This window comes from Meles meles, chromosome 18 (assembly GCF_922984935.1).
Source record: "Meles meles chromosome 18, mMelMel3.1 paternal haplotype, whole genome shotgun sequence".
Classification (NCBI taxonomy): Eukaryota; Metazoa; Chordata; class Mammalia; order Carnivora; family Mustelidae; genus Meles; species Meles meles.
The window spans coordinates 2,686,340-2,708,490 of record NC_060083.1 but is presented as its reverse complement, the minus strand read 5'-3'; the positions used below and the strand labels follow the sequence as shown (position 1 = coordinate 2,708,490).

At 43.5% G+C, this 22,151-nt stretch overlaps 2 protein-coding genes across 13 annotated transcripts in view; both read left to right on the top strand.

Moving 5' to 3' along the window:
• The window catches only part of ZNF286A (zinc finger protein 286A), a 29,235-nt gene extending 28,444 nt beyond the window's left edge, over positions 1 to 791 (top strand). The window contains exon 7 of the mRNA XM_045986510.1: positions 740 to 791. The gene's annotated coding sequence lies outside the window, so the exon portion shown is untranslated. The remainder of the gene's footprint in view (positions 1 to 739) is intronic.
• Positions 792 to 10,445: 9,654 nt separating this feature from the next.
• The window catches only part of LOC123929614 (zinc finger protein 624-like), a 31,600-nt gene continuing 19,894 nt past the window's right edge, over positions 10,446 to 22,151 (top strand). The window contains exons 1-6 of one of the 12 annotated variants that reach the window (XM_045985504.1): positions 10,866 to 10,902; positions 11,820 to 11,877; positions 12,358 to 12,429; positions 12,730 to 12,898; positions 13,546 to 13,634; positions 16,791 to 16,856. Coding sequence is in view for 10 of the 12 variants with exons in the window: in XM_045985493.1 (XP_045841449.1) it covers positions 10,729 to 10,902; positions 11,820 to 11,877; positions 13,546 to 13,634; positions 16,791 to 16,856 (387 nt within the window). In the remaining 2 variants the exon portion in view is untranslated. Of the gene's footprint in view, positions 10,903 to 11,819; positions 11,878 to 12,357; positions 12,430 to 12,729; positions 12,899 to 13,545; positions 13,635 to 16,790; positions 16,871 to 22,151 lie in introns of all 12 variants that reach the window. The other 11 variants (XM_045985503.1, XM_045985495.1, XM_045985496.1 and 8 more) reach the window with 11 other exon arrangements.

Below are 22,151 nucleotides of genomic sequence, written 5' to 3'. Positions count from 1 at the left end.
CCAATTGTAGGGAAATATTTGAAAAAGACACAGTAAGATAAATGTGTCTCATTTGTAGACACAGATACGCAGATAGCTTGCAGCTTTTCACCAACCTTAACCACAAGTCAAAAGTAAACAATACAAAAGCTCACCTGTGCGGGTTCTCACAGGACTGCTCTCCTTTTTGGTGGATAGGAGACATTTTCTGGAGTCACATACAAACAAACCAAGTTTCTGTCTTCTCCCACACATCAGTAGGTTCATCTGATATCACCTGCCCAACAGAGATCTGATCTAAGGAATTTTTTTTTCTGTTCTTTTCTCTTTTGTACTTTTTTCTTCCCTCCTTCCTCCTTCCTTCTTTCTTTCTTGATCTTATATATTTATTTGACAGGACAAGCAGGGGGAGCAGCAGGCAGAGGGAGAGGGAGAAGCAGGCCCTCTGCAGAGTAGGGAGCCTGATGTAGGGCTCGATCCCAGGACCCCAGTATGACCTGAGCCAAAAGGCATCCACTTCTCTGACTGAGCCACCTAGTCACTCCTGATCTGAGGAATTTTCTAAAGCAGAAAAAAACCTAGGGGGCAAGAATGGGAAGACTTATAGTGCTGTCAACCGTCCACCGTGAAAAATCCTAGGAACATGAAGACTTATTGAAAAGGTAGGGGGTGTCATCTGATGGAAAGTTGACTTTTTGACAAGATACCTCAAACTGGGATAAGAGGTTTCAGATTGAAGTTTATCTTTATTTTACTACAGAGCCTTCAGGAAAGAGTCCATGTTTATGAATGCACATGAAATGAAGATCACAAAGAATTCTGACTTTAATCATCCATTGAAAAGTTACTTCAGAGAGATACTTTTAATTAAAGAACCACAGACCAGCACTAACTATTTTATATAAGAACATTTTCCCTAGAGAGAAAATGTATGTCAACTTAGTGGGTCATGGGCAGACTTGGTCAAACATTAATACTGGGTGTGTCTTGAGGATGTTTCTGGGTGAGATGAATATTTGAATCTACAGACTGAGTAGATTGCCCTCTCTCAGGCGGGTGGGCCCCATTCAATCCACTGAAGATCAGAACTGAACAAAAAGGCTGAGTAAAACAGAACTCCTCCTCCCTGTTGAGTTGGAACATTGGTCTTTGCTGGCCTTCACACTTGGGTAGAGACGTCAGCTTTCCCTGGGTCTCAAGCCTGCCAGTTATCAGGCGGGAACTTGAATCATTGGCCCTCCTGGTTCTCAGGCCTTCAGACTCAGACTGGGACTCTAGCTTGCCAACTATAGATCTATGGACTTTTCAGCTCACACAGTTGTGTGAGCCAGTTTTGTTTTGTTTTTTATAATCAATCAATCTCTCTCCCTCTTTATTCCTTTTTTTAAATAAATGTTTATGCAATTTCCACACTCAACATGGGACTAGAACTCACAACCCTGAGATCAAGAGTCACCTGCTTTACTGACTAAGCCAACCAGGCACACCTCTCTTTGTAGTGTTAGGGTCCATGATCAAAGGAACAAGACTGACACAAAGCGAAAGTCAAGCAAAGCTTTATTTCACACCAAGGATCAAAAATCAAACCAACCAATCAGGGCCATCTCATACAAAGAGGCAACGACGACCAGGACACCAACCCCGATTACTTCCCTTACCCGAGGATTCCCCCTACCTGACGATTCCCCTACCCCACGACTCCCGCTACCCGACAACAGCTGCAACCCCATGGCTCCCCTACCCGACGACGGCACTCCTGGTGGCACCGCTCCCTGATGAGGCCGCTTCCAGGTGATGGCGAGGCCAATTCCCGATGATGATGCTCTGGCAGCGTTGCTCTCTGGCAAGGCTGCTGCCCGGCGATGCTCATGACGCTCGGGGCAGCGCTGCCCCCCCAGTGAGGCCACTCCCGATGACGAGGCCGCTGCCGGGCTGGCGAGCCTGCTTGCGGCGGTGCTGCCGCTGCTGGTGCTACTGCTCGGGGTGGCAAGTCCACTCGCGATGGTGCTGCTGCTGCTGGTTGACGCGACGAGGCCGCTGAGGCTGCTCCCAGTGACTCCCCCACCGGCTTCTGACTCCTCCTGCTCTATCCCCCTGCAGCCTCACAGAGCAGCTTTTATAGAGGTGGTTGAGCCCCGCCCACACACAGGTGGCCAATGGGATTGCAATACACAGAGAAAACTGCACAGTCATGCTAGGTCGGCCACACACAGAAAAAAACGGCTCCGTAACACAGAGGTGGCCAATTGAATTTCAATTTGCCCTAGTAGACATATGTACTCCCCACTGATTGGATGTCTTCACCTGGCCTGACCTGCCCTGGTATCTAGGCTTTGCAAGTAAGTTCCTCTGGGAGGGGTGGGGTCAATCTAAGTTCACTACATAAACGGAAAATGACTCCCTCTGGCCAACCAGTCCCTTACAATAGTACTATTGGAATTGATTCAGTAGGATGTGAATGGTTCTGTTTCTCTGGAGAACCTTAGAACAGAAACTGTATAGATGACATAGAATTTTTTTTCTATGTATAAAGAAAATGAAGAAGAAAATAGTTGCAAATATAATAAATGGGAAAAACTATTTTGTGACTCCAGAACCCTAGCCTGCAAACAACAATGTTTGTAACTATCTCAGAATGCAGTATCTGGTAGGTTCATCCATATAAAAACAAGTTTCCTCCAACCTGACAGAAGCTAGTATCATTAAAATAAATAAAATGGGGGTAGTGTGTGTGACAGCACAAGACAGTAAGTTCACTGTGGGACAGGTTCCGTTTGAGGTGTTTAGAGGGGCCCTGGGCAGGGCAGGTCACCTCTCTGTAATACCTTATCTGAAAAATGGAATAATAACGTTTTTCATTCTTGATAGGTTATTGTGAGAATTCATGGGATCAGTGTATGTAAGCTGCTTCGAACCGCCTGGTCCACAGTAAATTCTATACACGCGAATCATTATGATGTAGCTAGAGCTCTCTAGCGTGAACTACACACAGCAACAAGGCAGTTATCTACATGTTCATGGCTGCCGATGACATGCGACAACACCCAAAAGACTGCTTCGCAGTGCGAGAAGTGGATCCAAAGGAGGCGTGAGACACGAGCTGCTACCATGAAGGCAGGACCGGGAGCCCCCAGGCTGGTGCAGGAACAGTCCAGAGAGAGAACCCTCTCCTGCTTAAGGGGAACAGCCTCAAAGAACCCCAATGTCCTCAACTTCACCAAAGACCTCTTAGATACTTTTCTGGGTATTGAGAACAAAACTGGGGCAGCTCCTGGAGGAATATGTGGCCCAACACCCAACAAAGGGACGCCCCGTTACAGAGCACGGGGTGAGGGCAGGGTTTTCCTTCTAGGTTCTGCAAGAAGGACGAGCTGAGGACCGGACACCATGGGCCATCCCTGCCCAGAATCAAGGGCTTTACCGAAGTACCAAGGTCCGCCTATCCTGCCCGTGGACCACAGTCTCCCGTGTGCTTCTCAGTCATACTTTTACAGTCGCTCTTGAATTTACGTCGGTTTCCTCGGCGCTTGCCACGCCCAGCAGCGCCCAGCACCTCCCTGGGTAGGGTGTCAAGCGGACCAGCCTTGGTTCACCCAAGCCGGAAGCAAAGCCAAGCCCCGCGCGCATGCGGGAGTACGGCCGAGCTGCGCACGCGTAATAAGTGTCCCCCCCACCCCCACCTACCGGCGCCATTGTGACGAACCGGGCGTTCCTCGCCGTCCAGGCACGGGCCCAGAGCTGTGTGGGGCGCTGGGCGGGCCTCTTGCCTTCGGTTGGCGGGCCCCTGAAATGCCCGAGGGGCTGGGGCGTATTGGGGGAGTATGTGGATCTCGTCGGGGGCATCCAGAGGCCGACGACTTCGTGCGTCTCCGCGTTCGAGTCCCGGGCCAGGAGCCTATTCCCCGAGGACCTGAAGTGCCAGCCCCTGACTGTACGGACCCCTCGCCCGCGTGTCCCCTGCTGGACCTGGGGAGGAGGAGGACGCTGATAGGAGAATCACCGGGCTCCTCTGAAAAGTGCATCTGGCGGTGTGAGTGGTTGCCTTCTGAGGGTCACGTGTCCAGACCTGTCCTACCTACCAGGCGGGGATTCTCCTCTCCGGTCCCTTTTTTTGTTAGCCCACTGGAATGCAGGGGAAGTGCAGATAATCCCCTTTATTATTTTTTAAAAGATTTTATTTATTTATTTGACAGAGATCGCAAGTAGGTAGAGAGAGAGAGGAGGAGGCAGGCTCCCTTCCAAGCAGAGAGCTCGATGGGGGACTCGCACCCAGGACCCTGAGATCATGACCCCCAGCCAAAGGCAGACTCTTTAACCCACTGAGCCACCCAGGTGCCTTCATTCCATCTCTTAGAATTTAAACATCTTCAACAAAGTTATTTTGAATTCTATATCAGGTAAGTTCTGGCTCTGAAATTTTGGGGGAAATATTTTCTGTAGGTTAGTGTTTCTGCCTTTCACTCAAAGTTGCTTGTTTGATTTTTTCTATAGTTTTTTTAAATCATGGGCTGGTATTTAGCTGATCTTCATCTCCAGGAAACAAGATAACTGAGGTCTCCACAGATTTGCATTTGCTCAGTTTCTAATCTCAGAATATCCTAAGTAAATTTTTTTCAATTTTATTTTCTTTTTAAAGATTTTATTTATCAGAAAGAGAGCACAAGCAACGTGAGGAGGCGGAGGGAGAAATAGGCTCCCCACTGAGCAGGGAGCCTGATGTGGGGCTGGATGCCAGAATCCTGAGATCATGACCTGAGCTAAAGACAGACACGTAACCGACTGAGCCATCAAGGTGCTCCTGCTTCTTCAACTTTAATCGGCAAATTCATGCTGAAGACAAACCTTATGAGCACACTGTGGAAAAGCCTTCTGGAAATGTGCACACTTTCCCCAACTACTGAGAATTCATACTGGAAGAAAATTCATGTCTGTCATGAATGGGGTAAAGCCTTCAGTCAGACATCAAGGAAGTCACACTGGAAAGAAGCCCTACAGATGTGGCAATTGTGGGAAAGCTTTTAGCAATAATTTATACCTTACTGTACATGAGGACCCATTCTGAGGAAAGGCCACATAAATGCAATGAATGTGGGAAGGCATTCAGGAGTTTCCCAGATTTTGCCATACATCAGAGAATCCATACTGGAGAGAAACCCCATGAAAGTAGTGAATGTGGAAAATCATCTAGTTGTACACAAAACCTCAGGGCACGTCAGAGAATTCATGCAAGGAAGAAGCCATATACGTGTCTTTACATGTGTACCTGTAACGAATGTGGGAGAGCCTTTAGAAATAAATCAAGCCTTACTTACGTCAAAGAATTCACGAGAGACAAACTGTGCACAAGCAGTGAATGTGGAAAGGCCTCCTCATGTTCCTCATCTCTTCCTGTTCGTCAGAATTCATACAAATGAGAAACCTCAGGGGAGTAATGAATGCAAGGAACCATTCAGGCTAAACTCACACCTAACTGTTCACCACAGAATTTGTACTATGGAGAAACCATAAAGTGCTTGCTGAATGTGAGAAAGTGTTCACTCAAATGGTAAGTCTCACAGAACGTGAGAAAATTCACATTGGATTCAAGCCATCTCAGTGTACCTAGTGTGGGAAATCTTTGAGGAGTAATTGTATATCAAAAGACCCATAAGGAAGAAAAAAATTAATGAATGTAGGAAAGTTTTTGCTGACATGTCATAGCTCAGTCTGCATAAATTCTCTCCTACTGGTGAGAAACCTTTCAAATGTAATCAGTGTGAAAAAGTCTTCACCCAGTAATGCAGGCCTCAGTGCCCATCAAAGAATACATACAGGAGGGGCGCCTGGGTGGCTCCGTGGGTTAAGCTTCTGCTCTCGGCTCAGGTCATGATCCCAGGGTCCTGGGATCGAGCCCCTCATCGGGCTCTCCACTGGGCGGGGAGCCTGCTTCCTCCTCTCACTCTGTCTGCCTCTCTGCCTCCTTGTGATCTCTGTCTGTCAAATAAATAAATAAATAAAATCTAAAACAACAACAACAACAAAAGAATACATACAGGAGAGAAACTACTGGTATGTAATGACTGGAAAGTGCATTCAGCCAGATGATAACATGGTGTAGAACATCAGAGAATTCAAACTGGGGAGGAAACCCCATAAATGTGATGAATGTAGAAAGACCTTCAGTAAAGGTTCTTAACCTTGCTGTGCATCTGAGAACACATACGAGAGAGAAGGAATGTCCGGAAAGTTTTACCAGTGTATCACGACTTACCCTTCTTTGGAGAGTTCATATCAGGGAGAAGCTCTATGCATGGAAGGAATGTGGGAACACTGTCAGGAGTAATTCTGACTCTACTGTACATTATGGAATACATACTAGAGAAAAACTTATAAGTGAATGTGGACAAGCTTTCAGATGTAGCTCGAGCCTTAGGGTATATCAGAGAACACAGCAAAGAGTATAGCTATAAGGAATACAAGATGCCATATAATGTCAGAGAATGCATGCTGAAATACATTGTATATGTTTAATGAATATGGGAAGGAAAATCTTCAGCAATTATTTACAACTCATATTCATCAAAAAATTCTGGAGAGTGAAAACTTACAACTATAACAAACATGGGAAATTATATATCAAGTTTTGTGAGTTACTAGAAAATTTAGAGTTAATAAATGAACCATAATTGACATGGATTTTTTTTTTCCCAAATATCATTCTTTCAGTTTTCACCGAATACCTTGGAAAACATCTTGGAAATCAATTGTATAGCACAACAAATGTAGGAGAATGAATTGATGAAGGAAGTATTCAACTTCAAAATTGAGAAAACAAAAGCCCCTAGTTCATCAGTCTCTTAAAGAATTATGTTCATTAAAAAAAAAAAAAAAAAAAAAATTGGGCACCTGGGTGGCTCAGTGGGTTAAGCCGCTGCCTTTGGCTCAGGTCATGATCTCCGGGTCCTGGGATCGAGTCCCGCATCGGGCTCTCTGCTCAGCAGGGAGTCGGCTTCCCTCTCTCTCTCTCTCTCTCTGCCTACCTCTCTGTCTACTTGTGATCTCTCTCTGTCAAATAAATAAATAAAATCTTTAAAAAAAAATTATGTTCACTAGTAAAATAAAACCTTTGGTAGAAAAATCAGTAACATGTATAATTTAGCACACAAAGATAAGCAAAATTTTAAAAATTATTTTTATCTTATAAAACCTATGTAATTATTCTGCTAGATACTAAGAAGTATAGAAAAAAGAAAACATTCCCTATAACCCAACCATCCTAATAATCATTTCATAATTTTTGCATATTTATTTCAAGTCTTTTTTTTTTAAGATTTTACTTATTTATTTGACAGAGATAGACAGCAAGAGAGGAAGCACAAGTTGGGGGCGGGGGGGGGAGAACCAGTTCCCCCTCCAAGGAGGGAGCCACATGTGGGGCTTGATGCCAGTTCTCTGGAATCATGACCTGAGCTGAAGGAAGACTCCTAACAACTGAGCCACCCAGGCACCCCTCAAGTCTTTTCTAAAAATAAAATAGCCATGTGTTTTATTGTAAAAATAACACTGTAATAAGGGTAAAAATAGAGAAAAATGTTAACAACCTAAATCTTGCCACCCAGAAATAAGTAGTATAACATGTTTATTCTAGGCTTTACTTTTCTATACATATTTTGTAGTTTTTATCTTATTACACAGATGAGGGGTGCCTGGCTCTCTCAGCATGTGACTCTTGATCTTGGGGTCATAAGTTTGAGCCCCACATTGGGTGTAATGGTTACTAAAAAATAGTAAATGAACTTAAAAAAATCTCACTATGCAGATGTTTACACAATATTACCTCATAAATATATTTCTCCTTTATTGTGTGAAGTGTAACCAGGGTGTTCAACACAAATCATGGGAAGGAGGAGGGAGCAACTTTATTTTTATGTGTCACTTTCACTGGAAATTTCAGAGATGGCTGGTTGTTCCTTTGGCTGGAAATTCAGGCAAAGTCTGCATCACATGAATATGAACCAAATGAGGGTCACATGTGAGAGGGATGGCAATAAAGGCGTCCTGAATCCTGTCCATCACAATTTGGGGGAAAGGAGCCCCGTAACATTTGGGGAAAAGGAGATTTTCTGATTTTATTTTTAAAATGTAGTACAACTTAGGGGCACCTGGGTGGCTCAGTGGATTGGGCCACTGCCTTCGGCTCAGGTCATGATCTCGGGGTCCTGGGATCAAGCCCCGCATCGGGCTCTCTGCTCCACAGGGAGCCTGCTTCCTCCTCTCTCTCTGCCTGCCTCTCTGCCTACTTGTGATCTCTCTCTATGTCAAATAAATAAATAAAATCTTTTTAAAAAATTAAAATAAAATGTAGTACAACTTAGAAATTAAAATGGCTGGTTCCATATAATTAAGAATCAATGTGAAGTTGAGTTTTTAAAAAGATTTGTTTATTTTAGAGAACGTGCACGGGGGAGGGGCAGAGGGAGAGAGGGTCCCAAGCAGACTCCATGTGGAGCACAGAGCCTGTCATGGGGGCTCTGTCTCATGACCCTGAGACCAGGACCCTGAGATCTAACCTGAGCCAAAACCAAGAGTCTGACATTTCACCCATTGCGCCACTCAGACGCCCCTCCAATGGTGAACTTGATTTTAAAGTTAAGCTTCCCTTCTGCTCTTTGTTTCATGCAGGGTTTGCATACAGGTATGTGCTGGAGGAGGGCACGATCGACTCCTTCCTCTTATCTCAATAAAAGCTGCTACAGCTCCTCCAGAGTTGGAGCTAGGAGAGGGAAGGGGGCCAAGAAAAGCCCTTGGCTGGTACTGTTGTAGCCTGGGCCTTGTGCTTTGTGGACTTTGTAGAGGTATAAAAGTGACTCAGCACTTCCATGGGTTTGTTTTTTGTTTTTTGTTTTTTTGTGTTTGGGGTTTTTTTGTTTTTTGTTTTTTAACAGAGACAGAGCAATGAGAGATGGAACAGAAGCAGAGAGTGGGAGAGGGAGAAGCAGACTCCCTGCTCATAGGGAGCCCAGACACAGGGCTCGATCCCAGGACAAGACCTGAGCCGAAGCCAGATGCTTAATGACTGAGCCACCCAGGTGCCCCTCCACGAGTTCTTAAGCAATCTTCCCATCTTTCTGGAATCTTCTCATCTTTCTGGAATTCTAGTATGTGGTAATGCATATGAGCACTAATTGCTTATACCTTCCTCAGTTTTTAGGAAGCTGGTAATAAGTAGTACTTTTAAAGCACTCCATTGTCGTCTGGCTTGCTTTGCTTTTTTTTTTCCCCCTTGATGAAAAGTAATTATCTTTGATCCCAGTAAACACATACCTTTGTTTTTCTAAGATTTTCCTTTATTACTGGTTTGTAGCAATTTGATTATGCTGTGCTTGGTGTAATTTTCTTTATGTGTTTTCTTTGAATTTCACTGAGCTGCTTGGATCTGTGGGTTTATAATTTCATCAAATTTTGACAGTATTTACTTATTTCAAATATTTTTCTACTCCCTCTCTCCCTCCTTCTACCATTCTAATTACACACAGTTAGGCTACTTCATGTTGTTCCATAACTCACTGATGCTCTATTTTTTTCCCCTGTGTTTCATTTTGGACAGTTTCTATTTCTGTGCCTTTGAATTCGTGATGCTTTCCTTTTGCAGTGTCTAATCAGCTCGTAATCTACTGTGTTTTTTTTTTCTTTTTTCATTTCAGATATATCTGTTATCTGCAGTAGTTTGATTTCCCACTTCTAATTTTTCCTTTCAAGTTCAAGTTCAAGTGTCACATGTCATATTTTCTCCAAAGGTATCCGCTGGCTTTTTGAGATCCCAAGAACCCAGTTCTACAAAGTTCAGCTTCACTGAGCTATTTCCCTGCAGATCCCCACATGTCATATGCTCCCCATATGCTCACCCTCTGTGGGCCCCACGCACAATCACAGCAGCATGCAATCAATCCAAGGCACACGGAGTAGGACTGAGTTAGGGAGGATGGTTTCACTGAGGGAAACTGCCCTAGAGATTTTATGGAGCCTGTTTCACTATGGAAAATATGGCCTTTGGGCATTAAAGCATGGTACTGAGGCAAAGAAAAGCATGCTTTATCATATATAATATATAATATAATAATATGAATAAGATAAAATATTAGTATAAATTAATACAAATATTAATTCTTTTTTAATTTGGATGAGCTGAGGAAGGAAGCTCTAGATCAAAAAGCCAGAAATTATAATGAAAGCATTACCGATTTTTAATTCAAGAAAGACAAGCGACAGTGCGCACACGCACTTACAACTCTACTGGCATCCGAAGTTTTAGCTAATTTACAGAAGGCCTGTATCTTCTATCATTGACTTAATTTCTTTTTTTTTTTTAAGATTTTATTTATTTATTTGACAGAGAACGATCACAAGTAGGCTGAGAGGCAGGCAGAGAGTGAGAGGGAAGCAGGCTCCCTGCCAATCAGAGAGCCCGATGCGGGACTCGATCCTAGGACCCTGGGATCATGACCTGAGCCGAAGGCAGCGGCTTAACCCACTGAGCCACCCAGGCGCCCCTATCATTGACTTAATTTCTTTAGTCACCCTGAAACGTTCAGAGTCAAGGGGTGATGTCATTTTTGCCTCGCTCGTGCTAATGCTTGACACATGGTTATGGCCTCTCAATACAAGTTTGTTCAATTTGAATAGATTTTTTAGGTCACCCAAACGGTCGATGAACACATCCAATTCCCTCTTAAACGAAGGCAAAAGAGTAGAAGAAGAAAAAGAAGAAAAATGGGGGGGGGGGGGCGCTCCACGCTGAGGATTCTGGGCGCTGTAGTTCCGGAGGCCGGCTGCGCAGGCGCACTGGCTTGCCTGGCGGCCGGCCCCGGCAGGCCGGCGCCATTCCCGGAAGCGTTCTCGTCCCGCTCCGCGAGTGCCCCCAGTTGTCCTCAGTTCGGCAGCCAGGTACTCGTAGCCCCGGTTCTCCTCTGCACCTCCCTCGGCGCTTGGCTCCCGGCGGCGTCCGGGGCTGGGGCCGGTCCCTCCAGAGTCCTGGTCCCTGAACCGACCCCCCCTACCCGAGAGGCGACTGGGGCTGGGCCTCCTGCCTGGCTTTCGGCTCGGTCTCCCGCTGGCCTGGCTCGGGAGCCGGCGGAGCCCTCGGCGGTGGGCGCGGCTCGGGGGTCGGGAAGCGTCGGGCGCGGGGTCCGGCTTGCGTGGTGCGATCCCCGCGGCCGCCTCTTCCCAGTCCCGCGCCTTTGACGGAGGGAGGAGGGGGACCCGGATGCGCTCTTCGGGGAAGGGGCGAGGCGGGAGGAAGGAGAGGCTTCCTGGGCTTCTGAAGCGGCGGGGCGGACGGTTTCACACCTGGTGACCTGACAGGAGGACGAACTCCTGTCCTTCGGTGCCCGGGGCAGTTTGTCCTGCCTCATTTTATGGCATTTCACTGATGGGGTCCGTGATCAGAGGAGCAAGTCTAATACAAAGCGAAGGTCAAGCAAAGCTTTATTTTGTGCCAGCACTGAGAATCAAACCGACCTGCCAGGGCCCTCTCTCAGAGAGGGAGGGGCCCGCAGTCTCCCAGACCAGCTTTTATAGAGCAAAGGCCATGTGGTTGAGCCTGGCCAATGAGATTGTAACACACAGAGAAAGTTGCATAGTCATGTTAGGTCACACGCAGGTGGCCAATTGAATTACACTTTATCCTATAGTAGCTGTTTGAACTAGCCTATCTGGTCAGAATTGCGGGCCAGAAGGCGGGGTTTACATTCTTTGGTGGTTAGGGAGTAGTGTGTGTGCTTTACTGATTGGATGTCTCCACCTGGCCTCCCGCCCGGACTCATCCTTGATCTCCACCTTACCTGACCCCTCCTTGTATTTAGGCTCTGCTACCAGGGACTGGTTGGCCATATTTTGCTGGTTTCCCAGACTTGCTTCCAAGTAAGTTCCGGGGGAGGGAGGGGCAGCCTCAGTTGAAGTTCTACTGCACAAACAACAAACAGCTGTTTAACCGAGACAGAGTCGCTCTGGCGAAGTAGGCCCTTACATTCACATCATCCTTTTAAGTCCCTTGTCTCTCCCTGACGTGGTGACGGCACCATTGCTTTGGTTGGGAAATGCTGCCCCGGTCCCAGGCGCTGAAGTTCTCACGGAGAATACGGCCCCCTTCGTTATTTTAGAATAACAAAGCTGCTTCGGAGCCACAGCGCGGGAAGTTTCTCAAGTCCCTGATACTTCTGCAGTGCTTGGGTAGACAGGGCTTGGGTGAAGCCGCAATCTCCAGAAACAATATCTCGGAAATGACGGTGGTGAACGAAGTATCGGCCGGGATGTCTCCTGTGTAATGTCGGAGGTGAAAGGAGCAGCTGCTCCCAGGATTTGCTCGAGCTCAGGTGGTTTGCTTGTGGCGTGTCTCCACAGGAGCCAACCGGGGTTAGAACCTACACCAAACTCCTCCCCATTGTCTACGTGGAAAGTGAAGAAAAACGGAAGGTGAGCGCCTCGGGCCAGCGCTCGGGTCACAGTGCATTTTTAGCTTATTCACTTTCTATCTTTGTCTCTGTGCATTATTTTTACATAACTGAGATCAAGCTGAGTTTATTGAATTTTAAGTAGCATTGGTTATTCTGATGATAAAACTTTAAAAGATGTTTATGGCACAGTTTGGTATTAAACATATTTCACTAGCATTGTGTATATGGCATATTTCCAAGGAGTTTATTAATCCTTACAATTTTAAAAAGCAATGATGACTCATGTCGTTCTTTTTCTTTTCTTTTTTTTTTTTTAAAGATTTTCTTTATTTGAGAGAGAGCACAAATGTGGGAGGGACAGAAAGAGAGAGAGAAGCGGACTCTGGGCTGAGCAGGGAGCCCAATTCGGGGATTGATCCCAGGATCCAGGATCTCCCCCAGAGCTGAAAGCTGATGCTCAACCATTGAGCCACCCACGCACTCTTCAGGTCATTCTTTTTTATTTTATTATTTTTGAAAGATTTTATTTATTTATTTGACAGAGATCACAAGTAGGCAGAGAGAGAGGGAAGCAGGCTCCCTGCTGAGCAGAGAGTCTGATGGGGGCTCAATCCCAGGACCCCGGGATCATGACCTGAGCCCAAGGCAGAGGCTTTAACCCACTGAGCCACCTAGGCACACCGAATGTTTCAATTTTAGATGAATAGGTGATTGTGGCAAAGAAAGATTAAATTGTTTTCTTCCACATCACGTAGCAAGTTGATTTAATGGAAAAGTTGTGAGCATTGGAATTAGACTGATTTGGGGTCATGCATTGCCTTGGATAAATAGTATTATTTCTCTAAGCTTCATTTTCCTGCTCAGTGGAATGGGAATATAATTCCCATTGGGTTGATGTGAAGTTCAAGTTAAAAGAACCTTATAGAATGTCTGGCCTGCTAGCCATGACTACATTTAATGGCATTAAAATGACAAGGTCTCCGGGATCAAGGATCATTTTTTCTCACTGATTTTGGAGGGTTAATCTTGTGTTCTTTAGGGAAGTCATTGCTTTCTTGTAATGTCGGGATTCCAGCTGGGTAAGTCTACAATTTCCAAGGCCGGGTGGGTTTTCATGGCTTATTTCTCTTTCTAGGTATGCCTCTGCAGGACTCCACTCTTGCCAGAGAGGGGAACACAGAGGAAGAGATTATGGCTGCTGTGGTTTTTTCAGTTGGACCTCTGGTAAGTTGGGGTTTCTTCGGGTCCTGACATGCCTCTTGGGTTGAGAGCATGCCGGTTTTCCCGAAGTCTGTGACTTCTCTACCTTACCCACATCCCTTCTGGTAACTGAATCAAATTGTTTCACCCATGGAAATTGGGTTCATCATAGTAAGTTTGGACTCTATAAAAAGATTCATTATACATATTGAACCAAGTATCAAGGCACATGAACTTTCAAAAAATACTTTTGCTAGTTTTGATAGACAATCTAGGAAATGTACTTTTAATTTTGCTTAGGAAAATTTGGAAAAATATGTACACACACAGACACACCCACACACCCTCTTAACTAAGAGGGATCATTCCCCTTGTGCCCACTCTCAGTGATCTCCTCTTTTCTACCCATTAAGAAGTGATCTAGATTAATAGATGACATGGAGAAAGAAAATGTTTAAGACACAGTGCTTGGCTGTAGGGAACTTACAGTCTCATTGAGTAAGGCATCCAAAAGAAATAGTTCCATAATTTATTTAGGTGGATGGTAGTTGCTTAGCCATATGATAAAGAGATGATTGCTATGAAAGAAAAGAAATGGGGACCCCTGGAATGCACAGTCAGTTAGGCTGGTGCCTTTGGCTCCGGTCGTGATCCCAGGGTCCTGGGATTGAGTCCCGCATAGGAGCCTGCTTCTTTCTCCCCCTCTGCCTGCTTGTGCTCGGTCTCTCTCTCTCCCTCTCTCTCTGACAGATAAATAAATAAATAAAATCTTAAAAGAAAAAAAGAAAGAAAAGAAATGGGACATGAGTATGGGCAAAATTGGTCTATGAAAAAGCTCATGAGGGCCGCGAGACTTAAGGTGGTACCCCGACAATGATCCAATGACTTAAATTGTCTTAAAGTGTTTGTGAAGGTACTTTAGGTGAGAAGGGAGTTCAAGGGCAAGGCTCTGCGGCAGAGAACAGTGCAGTGAGCTAGTGATTCCAGTGGGAAAGTTATGAAAAACAAGCCTGGGAATTAGATATTAAAGCTGAATCTTTTAATGTTTCCCTGAAGACATTTAAGTGTACGTATGTACGTGTGTGTGAATGTGTTTGAGATAGGTGTTAATGTGATAAAAGCTATATTGTAGCATGACTTTCTGAAATAGGAGATCCCGAAGAAGGATGATACCAACAAATATAATTTGTTCTAGTAATAATCCGCAGTAACCTGCAGTGGTGATCTTTTATTCTTCGTAGTTGGGATGTACAGTGAAAATAGTCCTTAAAACATACCCTTGAAAGATAAATGAGGGCCGCCTGAGTGGTTCAGTTGGCTGAACATCTGATTTTTTTTTTTTTTTGGTAAGATTTTATTTATTTATTTATTTGACAGACAGAGGGAGAAAGCTCAAGCAGGAGGAGCAGCAGGCAGAGGGAGAAAGGGAAGCAGGCTTCCAGCTGAGCAGGGAACCCGATGCGGGGTGGGATCCTAGGGTCCTGGGATCATGACCTGAGCTGAAGGCAGAGGCTTAACCCACTGAGCCACTCAGGTGCCCTGAGTGTTTGACTCTTGATCTCAGCTCAGATCTTGATCTTAGGGTCTTGGGTTCAGGTCCTGCGTTCAGGTCCTCCACATGGAGCCTTCTTTTGAAAAAGAGAGAGAAAAGATAAATAAAAACCAACATATTGCATTTGATCAGTAGATCCAAAGCATTTGTCTAGTATTGACGTGGTCAAACCCATCCCTAATTACCAGATGTTGATGTTCACATTTTCTGGAAGCTAAATATTGATATTTTTTTAGATAAGAACTTGGGAGAGGAGAAAGATAACATTTTTTTGCAATGGACTTTAGATAGTTATATTGCCCGTAGTTTTTAAAATGACACACATAAAACCTAAAATTCTTAAGTGCTAATGGAAAGATACAATAAAAGATCATTTCATCTATAAAATCAGGCCCTCATGGGGATACAGTTTATAAGGTTTGGAAGAAAAGAGTATAGTGAGAAGTCCCTGAAATACTTCCTGAATTAGATGGTCCCTCGGACCCCCCACAACACTATAGTGATTTTCAGCTGTGAAAAATACATAGTTGTTGGGTCCGTTATCAAAGGAACGAGACTGAGACAAAGTGAAAGTTATGCAAAGCCTTATTCTATGCCAAGCATTAGAAGTCAGACTGAAAGGCCAGGGCCGCCTCCGAAGAGAGCGACCCCCCTTTGGTCTTACAGACTAGTTTTATGGGGCACAACCACAGGCCTCTGCGTATATCGGTTTGGCTGATTGGATGTCCCTACCTGTGTGCTTTAGTAACCGTTACCCTGAACCGATACTAGTAACTGCTGAAGTGTTTATTAAACAACAAAATGGCCCCGTTTTAGGTATGTGTTTTAGCAACAGTTATCCTGAACTGGTATGATTAACTGCTGAGGCATTTATTAAACAACAAAATGGCTACCTAGGCAACATGGAGTCACTATGGCTGAGTAGGCCCAGGCAGGCCCTAGGGGTTTAACAGGTTTTAATGTGCAATCGGCCCCAACAATAGTGTTGGCAGGTTTTGACTACTTTTCTTGAGTGAGAGAGATCCTTTCTGAGAAATACATTTCAACCCTACGTCTAAAGGGAAAATTGTGTGGCATCTGAACGCCTCTTTTTATAAATTTACTTTTGTTGTGATAGGTTCTTTGTTGCAAGCCTGCTTTAGAAAATGTGCGGTTATATCTGTCTCGGTCTTTTCTTTTTTTTTTAAGATTTTATTTATTTATTTGACAGACAGAGATCACAAGTAGGCAGAGAGGCAGACAGAGAGAGAGGGGGAAGCAGGCTCCCTGCGGAGCAGAGAGCCTGATGTGGGGCTCGATCCCAGGACCCCAAGATCATGACCTGAGCCAAAGGCAGAGGCTTAACCCACTGAGACACCCAGGCACCCCTATATCTGTCTCAGTGTTATCCGACTGAGCTGTCCAGGCGCCCCACTGTCTCAGTGTTATATTTGTCCTTGTCTTAAACAAGGTCAAAGAAAATTATAATTGGATGTTACTCCAGGACATTAATTTCAGCCCTAAATAAAACAACAAAAGAGGTTATCCTGTATATGCCATGCCCACCGTGGACGGATGTCGCTTGTTGAGGCTCTGCTATCGGTCATAGGCCGCCTGTCACTGAAAGATCTTATCCTATATCCCCTCAGAATCCTGAAGATTCCCAGGCAGATAACGATCTTCACCTTCAGCCAGAAGAGCCAGAGCTGGTAAAGGTAATACTTAACATGTATGTAAGGGGACGGAGAAGGGTCCCTTTTACTGCCCCTGGTTCGTAATGTTCCTTGTTCATTGCAAGTTTACAGTGAACACCGTCTTGCTTGATAAGTGTAGTAACCCTAGGGCTGGTCCCATCCATTTGGCAGGTTTCATTTCTCTCAGTGGTGGCAGCCCTCATGTGGCAGATGGTCACATTCTCATTGCTAGTTGATGAAGTATCCTTTATGACGTTCTCTGATTCTCGATTTGCATTGTGAGACTCAGTATCATTAAAGATTCCAAGAATGGGCTCCTGGGTGGATCGGTGAGTTAAGCGTCTGCCTTTGGCCCAGGTCGAGATCCCAGGGTGTTGGGATGGAGCTGGAATCTGGTTCCCCGCTCAGCCGGGAGTCTGTTTCTCCTTCTCCCTCTGCCCCTCTCCCCTGCTCTGTCTCACACTCTGTCTCTCTCAAATAAAGAAAAATGAAAAAGAAATACCAAGGTTGCATCAATGTGAGTGGAAACATTCTTAAGATGTGTTTAAATTAGTTTAGATTTTTTTATTTCATTATCATTTAAGCTTACTTTCTTACTTGTGAGTACAGAATCAACCTGACTTTTCGAAAAAATATCAAAGTCAGAAATTTATGAACTATGTAAGATTTCTACCTAAAACTTAGAAATAAGAAATAAGGCAAAAAATAAATGTATTCCCTTTCAGTGTCATATTAGACACGTCTTATTCTGGCATATTCTTTTTTCTGCTATCAGTAGACACCTGTTTTTGTGTCTGCTTTGAACCAGCTTTGTCAAGCGGCTGATGTCTCATTAAAGACTTACATAAATCTTGGGCCCTGGGTTTTTTGTTTTTTTTTTTAAGATTTTTTTTTTTTTAAAGATTTTATTTATTTATTTGACAGAGAGAGATCACAAGTAGGCAGAGAGGCAGGCAGAGAGAGTGAGAGGGAAGCAGGCTCCCTGCCGAGCAGAGAGCCCGACGCGGGACTCGATTCCCGGACCCTGAGATCATGACCTGAGCCGAAGGCAGCGGCCTAAACCACTGAGCCACCCAGGCGCCCAAAGATTTTTTTTTTTTTTAACATTTTATTTATTTATTTGACAGAGATCACAAGTAGACAGAGAGGCAGGCAGAGAGAGAGAGGAAGGGAAGCAGGCTCCCCGCTGAGCAGAGAGCCCGATGCGGGGCTTGATCCCAGGACCCTGAGATCATGACCTGAGCCGAAGGCAGCAGCTTAACCCACTGAGCCACCCAGGCGCCCCTTTTTTTGAAAGATTTTTATTTATTTATGACAGATAGCAAGAGAGGGAACAGAAGCACAGGGGAGCTGGAGAGGGAGAAGCAGGCTCCCTGCCAAGCAAGAAGCCCACATGGGGCTCCAACTCAGGACACTGGGATCATGACCTGAGCCAAAGGCAGCCGCTTAACCGACTGAGCCACCCAGACGTCCGAATCTGTTCATCTTTTGGTAGACACTTGAATTGCTTCTGTATCTTAGCTATTGGAAATAATGCTACAATAATCATAAGGGTGCATATATCTTTTTGAATTAGTGTTTTCATTTTCTTCGGGTAAGTAGCAGTGGAATTACTGGATCATATATGGTCATCCGATTTTTAATTTTTTTGAGGAACCTCCATACTATTTCCATAGCTGCTGTACCTGCTTGATCCCTGCCAACAATGCCCAAGCAGCCCCTTTTCTCCACACCCTTGCCAGTTCCTGTTATTTCTTGTCTTTTTTATTTTAGCTATTCTGACAGCTGTATTTTCTTATTGTGGTTTTGATTTGCATTTCTTTGGTAATTAATGATGTTAAGCATCCTTTCATGTGTCTGTTGGCCATCTCTATGTATGTCCTCTTTGGGAATATATCTGTTCAGGTCCCCTGCCCAATTTTAATTGGGTTACTTGGGGTTTTTGCTGAGTTGTGTGCATTTTTTATAGTTTGGATATAAACTCCTTATCAGATGTATGGTTTGCAAATACTTTCTCCCATTTTTGTGTTGGTGGTTTCTTCCGCTGTGCAAAAGCTTTTAAGTTTGATATAGTCGCAGTTGTTTACTTTTGCTTTTGTTTCCCTTGCCTGAGGAGACAGATCCAGAAAACTGTTGCTAAGGTCAGTGTCCAAGAGTTTTCTGTCCTTGTTTTCTTTTAGATGTTTTATGGTTTCAGGTCTTACATTTAGGTCTTTAATTCGTTGTTGCTTTATTTTTGTGTGGGGCATAAGAAGGTGGTCCAGTTTCATTCTTTTGCATGTAGCTGTCAAGCTTTCCCAACACCCCTTTGTTGAAGAGACTGTCTTTTCCCCATTTATATTCTTACTTCCTCTCTTGTAGATAATTATGGTTTAAAAAAAAAAAGAGTATGTTGAAGTTCAGCTCCTTTTTTTTCCCCAGAATTATGTTTTTAAGTTTTTAAAATTACACTTTGGAATTTGGTTTTATTCCAAGAATATTTTATGTGAAACTGGGCTTTTCTTTTTGCTTCTGTGACAAGATACATTCTGAGACTCTTACACATAATTTTTATATAGTCTTTTTGAAATTTAATACTGGGCCAATCCTTCTTAAATTTGTCCTTTGACAGAGTGCCTGGGTGGCTCAGTGGTTTAAAGCCTCTGCCTTCAGCTCAGGTCATGATCCCAGGGTCCTGGGATCGAGCCCCACATCTGCTCAGCAGGGAGCCCGCTTCCTTTCCTCTCTCTCTGCCTGCCTCTCTGCTACTTGTGATCTCTCTCTCTCTGTCAAATAAATAAATAAAATCTTAAAAAAAAAATTTTTGTCCTTTAACATATGACAGTTTAGACTTAAAAATTTTTAATGTGAAAATATTAATACTTTCAGACTTTGAACCATGAACTGTCAGAAAGTACCGTGATTTTTGACATGGTGAATAATTCATGGGGTTTATTTTTGTTCTGATGGGAAGTCCTTGGGAGAAGGTTAATTCTGTCTGGCTCTTTCTTAAATTCTGCATCCTGTTTATAAGTACTGAGCTTAGCTTTGTTTAATTTTCTTAAGTAGGCTTCATGCCTACCATGGAGCCCAATTTGGGGCTTGAACTCAAAACCCTGAGATGAAGACCTCAGCTGAGATCAAGAGTCAAAGATTTAACTGACTGAGCCACCCAGGTGCCCTGGTTTTAATTTTAATTTGAGTAGAACCAGTATTTCAATGATACTTTCTAACATTTCTGTATCTACAAAAAAGGCAGATAGACTTTTCCTAGGGCTTGTGTTGAAACTGTTGATCAGTTTGGGAAATATTCCTGTGTTAATACTGTGTTTTCTAGTAGGAAGAATATGGAATGTCCTCTCATTTATTTAAGTGTCCTTCAGTCTCTTTCAATGGTATTTTGTCATTTTTTTTAAAGATTGTATTTATTTATTTGACAGAGAGAGATCACAAGTAGGCAGAGAGGCAGGCAGAGAAAGGGAGAGGAGGAAGCAGGCTCCCTGCCGAGCAGAGAGCCCGATGAGGGACTCGATCCCAGGACCCTGAGATCATGACCTGAGCCGAAGGGAGAGGCCTAAACCACTGAGCCACCCAGGCGCCCAATATTTTGTCATTTTTAATGTATGAGTCTTGCACAACTTTTGTTAAATTCATTCCTAAGTGTTTAATTCTTTTTGCTCTTTTAAATGGATTTTTTTTTTTTAATTTCTTGTTTGGAATGTTCAGTGGTAATGTATAGAAACAGTTGACATATGTATATTGATCTTGTGTCCTGAACCTTGCTGAACTAGTTTTTTTCATTGTAAAAGGGTTTTTGTTGGGAGCCTGTGTGGCTCAGTGGGTTAAGCCGCTGCCTTCGGCTCGGGTCGTGATCTCAGAGTCCTGGGATCGAGTCCCACATCGGGCTCTCTGCTTAGCGGAGAGCCTGCTTCCCTTCCTTTCTCCTTGCCTGCCTCTCTTGTGATTTCTCTCTGTCAAATAAATAAATAAAATCTTTTAAAAAAAAAAGGGGGGGGGTTTGTTTGTTTGTATGTACATGTGCACGAGTGTGGACTCCTTAGGGTTTTCTGTATGTGAGATAATATCATCTGTAAGTAGAGATTATGTCATTTCCAAATGGAAATTTACTTTTTCCTTTAGAGTCTGGATACCTTCTATTTCTTTTTCTTCTCTAGTTTTTCGTGCTGAATTAATTCTGCCTGGTTCTTCCTAAATTTTACATGTCTTGTTTTAGTAACACTGACCTCATAGAATGAGTTGAGAATTATTTCCTTCCATTTTTGGGAAGAGTTAGTAAAAGATTGGTGTTAATTCTTCTTGAAATGTTTGTTGGAATTCAGGGAAGCCACTTGAACTGGGGCTTTTATTGTGGAAGTTTAATTATTATAGACCTATTCATATTTTCTATGTCATCTTGAGTCAGTTTTGGTAGTTTGTGTCTTCCTAGGAATCTGCCCATATTATTTAGGTTTTCTAATTTGCTGGCATACAGTTGTTCCTAGTATTCTCTTATAATCCTTTTTATTTCTGTAAGGTCAGTAGTAATGTCTCCTTTTTCATTCCTGATTTTAGCAATTTGAGTCTTCTCTCTTTGTCTAGCTATGGGTTTGTAATCTTTTCAAAGAACCAACTTCTGCATTAGTTGATTTACTCTCTCTTTTTCTTTATTCTCTATCTTGTTTATCTCCATTTTAATATTCATTATTTTCTTCTGCTTTTAAAAAAAATTTAATTCCTTTTCTAGTTCCTTAAAGTATAAATTTATTTTGTATTAATTTTTTATTTTAATTCCAGTATGGTTACATACAGTGTTGTATTAGTTTCAGGTGTATAATATTGTAATTCAACAGATCTGTACATTACTCAGTGTTTATCATGATAAGTGTACTCTTAATCCCCATCACCGATATCCTACATCTCCCTACCCAGCTCACCCCTGGGAATAATCAGTTTGTTCTCTATAGTTAAAAATCTGTTTCTTAAAAAAAAAAAAAATCTGTTTCTTGGTTTGTCTGTCTGTTTTCCTTTAGTCATTTGTTTTATTTCTTAAATTCCACATATGAATGAAATCATATGATATTTGTCCTTCTCTGACTGACTTATTTCACTTAGGATTATACTTTTTTGATCCTTCTGTGTTGTTGCAAGTGGCAAGGTTTCATTTTTGTTGGCTGAATAATATTCCATTATGTATACACACACGTATATCACATCTTCTTTATCCATTCATCTATTGATGGACAACTTGGGTTGCTTCCATAATTTGCCTATCGTAAATAATGCTACAGTAATCATAGGGGTGCATATATCTTTCTGAATTAGTGTTTTCATATTTTT